General features: G+C 45.8%; 1 protein-coding gene across 1 annotated transcript; it reads right to left on the bottom strand.

Annotated features, from left to right (window-relative positions):
- txndc15 (thioredoxin domain containing 15) lies at window positions 1-6,627 on the bottom strand. The gene is made up of 5 exons (XM_066646227.1): window positions 6,452-6,627; window positions 3,538-3,944; window positions 3,275-3,438; window positions 1,180-1,310; window positions 1-1,100 (listed from the first exon to the last, which is right to left on the bottom strand). Exons 1-5 carry the CDS (start codon window positions 6,525-6,527, stop codon window positions 904-906), a joined length of 975 nt encoding a protein of 324 aa, XP_066502324.1. The 5' UTR covers window positions 6,528-6,627; the 3' UTR covers window positions 1-903.
- Window positions 6,628-7,117: the final 490 nt, after the last annotated feature.

Genomic DNA, 7,117 nt, shown 5'->3' with positions numbered 1-7,117 from the left:
GTTTAATTGTCACTCAGAGCTATGGAATTCATGAGACTTTGGTTATTTTTATTTTTTTCTTCAACTGACTGAACAGAACGTAAACATATGAATGAAAACAAATCCTGAAAATTAAATTTGTTTACATTGATTTCTTCAGTTTCTTATAAATATGTGATTTACATCAGAACTGTCCCAAACAAACCAAAACACCCCGAACATTTATTTTCCTTTTTGTCCATTTCTCATCCTCACTTCAGCCGTGTTTAATGATGAACCAAAAGGAAAGCTCCAGAGTCACTGTTCAGCAGGAGGACCACTCTTCAGGACAGTGAGCACATAGTGTTCATAATGTGTCCTTTTTGTTGGGTCGTACTGGGTGGGGTGACGTTTACTGAGTGGGGTCGTGTCGTGTTGGGTCGTACTGGGTGGGGTGACGTTTACTGAGTGGGGTCGTGTCGTGTTGGGTCGTACTGGGTGGGGTGAAGTTTACTGAGTGGGGTCGTGTCGTGTTGGGTCGTACTGGGTGGGGTGAAGTTTACTGAGTGGGGTCGTGTCGTGTTGGGTCGTACTGGGTGGGGTGACGTTTACTGAGTGGTATCGTGTTGTGTTGGGTCGTACTGGGTGGGGTGAAGTTTACTGAGTGGGGTCGTGTCGTGTTGGGTCGTACTGGGTGGGGTGACGTTTACTGAGTGGGGTCGTGTCGTGTTGGGTCGTACTGGGTGGGGTGAAGTTCACTGAGTGGTATCGTGTCGTGTTGGGTCGTACTGGGTGGGGTGACGTTTACTGAGTGGGGTCGTGTCGTGTTGGGTCGTACTGGGTGGGGTGACGTTTACTGAGTGGGGTCGTGTCGTGTTGGGTCGTACTGGGTGGGGTGACGTTTACTGAGTGGGGTCGTGTCGTGTTGGGTCGTACTGGGTGGGGTTATTCCTGGTGGTCATGTTCCTGTCCTGGGATCAGGAGCCGGATGCTGTCTGTGCGGAGAATGGCGTAAAATGTAAATCCCAAAATAAACAAAACAGAGAAAACAAACAGCCAATCAATGCTCTTCTGAGGAATGCTGGGTAATGGCCCAAAATGGTCGTCCTCAGTCACCATCACATCCGGAACCACCTCGAGACCTACACACATGCACACACACACACAGGATTAGTGATGTCACACAGATGATTGCTATGACAAACTGAAGTGTTTTCTCACCTGTGTGATTAGTGATGAAGGCAGTGAGAGTGAGCAGAGTCCTCTCTGTGTGATTAAAACGAGCCACAGGCTTTGCTCCCTGGAACAGGAGAACGTTGGGAACTGCCACAGTCCCAAATCGAGTCGACAAACTGCAGCAAACCCAACAAATATTATACAAAACATACTTTTTATACAAAATACAAACTTTCAATAATTACCAGAGTATTAAAGTTTAGGGTTAGGGTTGGGCTTGACGAAGCCTGAAGAACTAAAATGCTGTAAAAATAATTTGTTGCTATGGTATTTCTGTTTTTCAGTTAATTCTGTTATTCAGATATAGGGGTGGCATTTTGAAATGTGATATTTCCATTAAAGGGAAGATTCAAGACTAGGCTTAATCCCTGTCTAGGAAAACACCCCATAGTGATTTAAATGGTTGCTATGGTATTCCAGGTGTTTGCTTCAATGTTGCTATGGTAGCATCTGTGCAAAATAAGGCATTGTTAAGGAATTGTTTTGGTATCCATAATCATTGCTAAATTGTTGCTATGGTATTGCTAGTAAAGTGCTATAGTATTAAAGGTGTTTGATAAATTGTTGCTAGGCTGTGGTAATTTTAAACAACAGGGTTGTAAACATTTGCTATAAAAGCTATTTGCTTTTTTCTCTACAGGGTGGGCCGTTTATATGGATACACCTCAATAAAATGGGAATGGTTGGTGATATTAACTTCCTGTTTGTGGCACATTAGTATATGGGAGGGGGGAAACTTTTCAAGATGAGTGGTGACCATGGCGGCCATTTTGGATCCAACTTTTGTTTTTTCAATGGGAAGAGGGTCATGTGACACATCAAACTTGTTGGGAATTTCACAAGAAAAACAATGGTGCTTGGTTTTAACGTAACTTTATTCTTTCATGAGTTATTTACAGGTTTCTGACCACTTATAAAATGTGTTCAAAGTGCTGCCCATTGTGTTGGATTGTCAATGCAACCCTCTTCTCCCACTCTTCACACACTGATAGCAACACCGCAGGAGAAATGCTAGCACAGGCTTCCAGTATCCGTAGTTTCAGGTGCTGCACGTCTTGATGGTATGGAGTGGTATACGGGGTACAAAGATAGTGGGGCCATTCTTCATCAATCTTTCTTTTATCTTTGGGGTCATCTGAAGGCAATTGTCTGTGCTGTGAAGATACGAGATGTGCAGCACCTGAAACTACGGATACTGGAAGCCTGTGCTAGCATTTCTCCTGCGGTGTTGCTATCAGTGTGTGAAGAGTGGGAGAAGAGGGTTGCATTGACAATCCAACACAATGGGCAGCACCTAGAACACATTTTATAAGTGCTCAGAAACTTGTAAATAACTCATGAAAGAATAAAGTTACAAGTTTGATGTGCCACATGACCCTCTTAGATACTCCCATATACTAATGTGTGTAGATACTAAATTGTTTCTAGGTGGTTGCTAAAGTGTTATGCCGCTTTTCCACTGGAACCTACACAGCTCGACTCGACTCTTCTACTTTTCTGCCGGCCAAGTCTGGTCCTGGAACCTGGTTCTTTTTAAGCCGAGTAGGTACTAAATGTGTAGTGTAAACCCTGCAGAGCTCTGATTGGCCAGAGACCTGTCCATGAAATGCAGAGTTCCAGCACAAACTATACTATAAGTTACAGCAGCTTTCACATTTGTTTTTATCCGACTCACAGAGGCAGCTGTAACATTCCCCCGAGGGGTTTTTGAAGAGGTTCAGATGCTATTCATGTCAGTGGAAAATGCAGCAATACTGTAGTATCCCATGTGGCATTTAAGGTTGATAAGCAGTTGTAATTGGGTTCATGGTGGTTACTAAAGTGTTGCTACACGGTTGCTATGGTCTCCATAGTTGTTGCTATGGAGTTTCAAGGTGGGTGCAATTGTTCCAATTCTATTGGATTGATTAATCTACAGCACTAAACTGTAAGGGTGCAGAAACTGCCACAGTACTGCCACTAATAATAATGAGCTGTTATTAATAAAAAAGCTCAAATGGTAATCAATAAATAAATAAATATATAATAGAAAATAGAAAATATATGATATTAATAAAGAAGAATAAATAATAATAATAACCTGCTGTGTTGTGAGGCGTCAAGGGCGAGGAAGTGCATGCTGGGAAATCCACGTGGCAGAGCATTGAAGTGAGGAGCGAGACTCGCTGAGAACCGACACCATGCCGTGTAAAACAGAACCAGAGAACACTCGGAACCGTTCACACTCAGGAACTCCATCAGATCCTGCACAAACACACACACACACACACACATTATACGCACACACATACACACATACAGGGCAGGTGCCGGTTCCTGACAGGTAGCTGGGGGGTGCGGTACCTGAGAAGCGTTAAGAACCTGCACGGTGGGGTTCTGAGTTCCAGTGTTCCGCTTGTCACAGCTGATCTTGTATGTCTTTGTAGATTCTGTGGTGTTCTGCTCTTCTCCAGACTCAGGTTCAAGATTCTCAATCCAATCTGTACTCTGCTCTTTATCTTTACTCTGATCCTCAGACTCAGAGTCACAGTTCTCTCCGTCGCACTGTTCCAGTGTTCCGAACAGAGAACCCTTCAGGCCTTCAGGGATCAGGGCCTGGATCCCAGTTCTGGACAGTTCTGTTCCCAGAACCGCATCAGCCATCTCTGCTGTTTTAAACTGTCGCTCAGACCTGAGATCCAGCTCCGGTTCCTGCTCCAACACTGACTCCGACGGAGGGTCATCAGAGTCTGGTCTCTCTGAGACTCCACCTACAGAAACACACAGAGAACCTTGTTAACCAAAATCAGTCCTGAACTCCACCCTCCATCACACACCAGACTCCACCCTCCATCACACACCAGACTCCACCCCTCCATCACACGCCAGACTCCACCCCTCCATCACACACCAGACTCCACCCTCCATCACACACCAGACTCCACCCCTCCATCACACACCAGACTCCACCCTCCATCACACACCAGACTCCACCCTCCATTACACCAGACTCCACCCCTCCATCACACGCCAGACTCCACCCCTCCATCACACGCCAGACTCCACCCCTCCATCACACACCAGACTCCACCCCTCCATCACACACCAGACTCCACCCTCCATCACACACCAGACTCCACCCCTCCATCACACGCCAGACTCCACCCCTCCATCACACACCAGCCTCCACCTCTCCATCACACACCAGACTCCACCCTCCATCACACACCAGACTCCACCCTCCATTACACCAGACTCCACCCCTCCATCACACGCCAGACTCCACCCCTCCATCACACGCCAGACTCCACCCCTCCATCACACGCCAGACTCCACCCTCCATCACACGCCAGCCTCCACCTCTCCATCACACACCAGACTCCACCCTCCATCACACACCAGACTCCACCCTCCATCACACACCAGACTCCACCCCTCCATCACACACCAGACTCCACCCTCCATCTCTCCATCACACACCAGCCTCCACCTCTCCATCACACACCAGACTCCACCTCTCCATCACACACCAGACTCCACCTCTCCATCACACACCAGACTCCACCCTCCATCACACACCAGACTCCACCCTCCATCACACACCAGACTCCACCCCTCCATCACACGCCAGACTCCACCCCTCCATCACACACCAGCCTCCACCTCTCCATCACACACCAGACTCCACCCTCCATCACACACCAGACTCCACCTCTCCATCACACACCAGACTCCACCCCTTCATCACACGCCAGACTCCACCCCTCCATCACACGCCAGACTCCACCCCTCCATCACACGCCAGCCTCCACCTCTCCATCACACACCAGACTCCACCCTCCATCACACACCAGACTCCACCTCTCCATCACACACCAGACTCCACCCCTCCATCACACACCAGACTCCACCCTCCATCACACACCAGACTCCACCCTCCATCACACACCAGACTCCACCCTCCATCACACACCAGACTCCACCCTCCATCACACACCAGACTCCACCCTCCATCACACACCAGACTCCACCCTCCATCTCTCCATCACACACCAGCCTCCACCTCTCCATCACACACCAGCCTCCACCTCTCCATCACACACCAGACTCCACCCTCCATCACACACCAGACTCCACCTCTCCATCACACACCAGACTCCACCCTCCATCACACACCAGCCTCCACCTCTCCATCACACACCAGACTCCACCCTCCATCTCTCCATCACACACCAGCCTCCACCTCTCCATCACACACCAGCCTCCACCCCTCCATCACACACCAGCCTCCACCCCTCCATCACACACCAGACTCCACCCTCCATCACACACCAGACTCCACCCTCCATCACACACCAGACTCCACCCTCCATCTCTCCATCACACACCAGCCTCCACCTCTCCATCACACACCAGACTCCACCCCTCCATTACACACCAGACTCCTTCCTCCATTACACACCAGCCTCCACCTCTCCATCACACACCAGACTCCACCCTCCATCACACCAGACTCCACCCCCCCATCACGCACCCCCCTCCACTGAACAAAACCTAAACCAGTGCAGTAGTTTGGACCCGTTAAGATCTAATCTTACATTTGGGTCATTTTGTTAATTAAATCAGAACGGTAAATGTTCCTTCTGATTTGTAGATCTCTATTAAATCACAATTGATAAAAAAAATCTAGTTAGAATCCAACCTTCCACCTTAAATCCGTGATAGTCAGAAGACTATGGTTCACAGAGCGTTTTCACCGGCCGTTAAACAAAGTGTTCGACCCTCATTTTTGTTTCTCGTTATTCTTTGTAAATTATGTTCGTATATAATATTAATCCAGCACATTTCCAACCTAATCGTTTATATCAGCTCTGTTCAGTTTCTCCTTATAGTCGTTGGTAATATTTGTATTCGTTTCTTTTCCAGAATAAAAGTCTCTGTGAATTTAAAATAAGTTTGAGGAGGCGAAAAACTATTTACTTTACGTTGTCCACAGGACAGTGATCTGAGCGGCTCCATGGGGGACTACAGTCTGTAACGCGGCGGACCGATGGATGCTCCCAGGATACTGCAGCGCTCCGGGGGCAAACTGCATTGGCTGTTAAGGTGGAACGGAGAATTCCAACTACACCCTCAAGATCATCAAATGATCGGATTACATATATTTAAAACGAGCCCCGACCTCGACCAGAGGTTTAATTTAATCTCTCTGCGCTCCTCTTTATTATTGTTCTTAGAACTGAATACGGGTTTTAATGAAACGTATCTTTTGTTTTACCTGAAATCGTCCCTCCGGACCAAATACACAAACACAAGCACAAAAAACTACAAAATGCGCTTTTCCCGTGGATCATGATTTTCGCATTTCACTAAAAAGCGTCTTTAATTAAGAAATAAATAAAAATATAACACATTTCGATCTCAAGCACAGCGCCGCAATAACACTCACACTTCCGGCACAAATAAAAGTCTCTACCTCCCAGGGTCTTCGTTTTATTTCATTTAAAAATGTTTTCGTTAAGATACAAATTTTGAAGAAAATATAAATTTACAAAATCAATTAACAACTGTTAATGAAAATAAATATTACATTTTAGATCATTTACAAAATGATATTCTCGTGCAATATGTAATTATTACAAAATTTATTACATTGAATTATTAATTATTATTATATTACCATTAAACAAGGTAATTTGTTAAATAAAATATAAAAAGGTGTTTAATTCAGTGTAGTCAAAAAGTAACTTAAGGCTTGTTTTAAATTTAAAATAATCATGCAATCAAAAACAATATGATTTTACAAGAAAGGGGAAAAGAGAAATATTTCAGAAATATGAATATGCATGTTAAAAACATTAATTACAAAGCAACAGCAAATACGGAAGCTTTCAGTACAATGTGACCAAAATAAAAGACCCATAAACATGCACAGATACACACA

Source organism: Hoplias malabaricus, chromosome 15 (assembly GCF_029633855.1).
Source record: "Hoplias malabaricus isolate fHopMal1 chromosome 15, fHopMal1.hap1, whole genome shotgun sequence".
In the NCBI taxonomy this organism is placed as follows: domain Eukaryota; kingdom Metazoa; phylum Chordata; class Actinopteri; order Characiformes; family Erythrinidae; genus Hoplias; species Hoplias malabaricus.
Note: the sequence above shows the minus strand (reverse complement) of the source record. Positions and strands in the feature narration are given on the sequence as shown.

Excerpts from the sequence above, each read along its gene's own strand:
- txndc15 (XM_066646227.1), bottom strand. The coding sequence starts at position 6,527 with ATGATCCACGGGAAAAGCGCATTTTGTAGTTTTTTGTGCTTGTGTTTG. Across the intron at positions 3,945-6,451 it reads GTCCGGAGGGACGATTTCAG|GTGGAGTCTCAGAGAGACCA; the intron begins GTAAAACAAAAG and ends GTGTTTCTGTAG. Across the intron at positions 1,101-1,179 it reads CTTCATCACTAATCACACAG|GTCTCGAGGTGGTTCCGGAT; the intron begins GTGAGAAAACAC and ends GCATGTGTGTAG.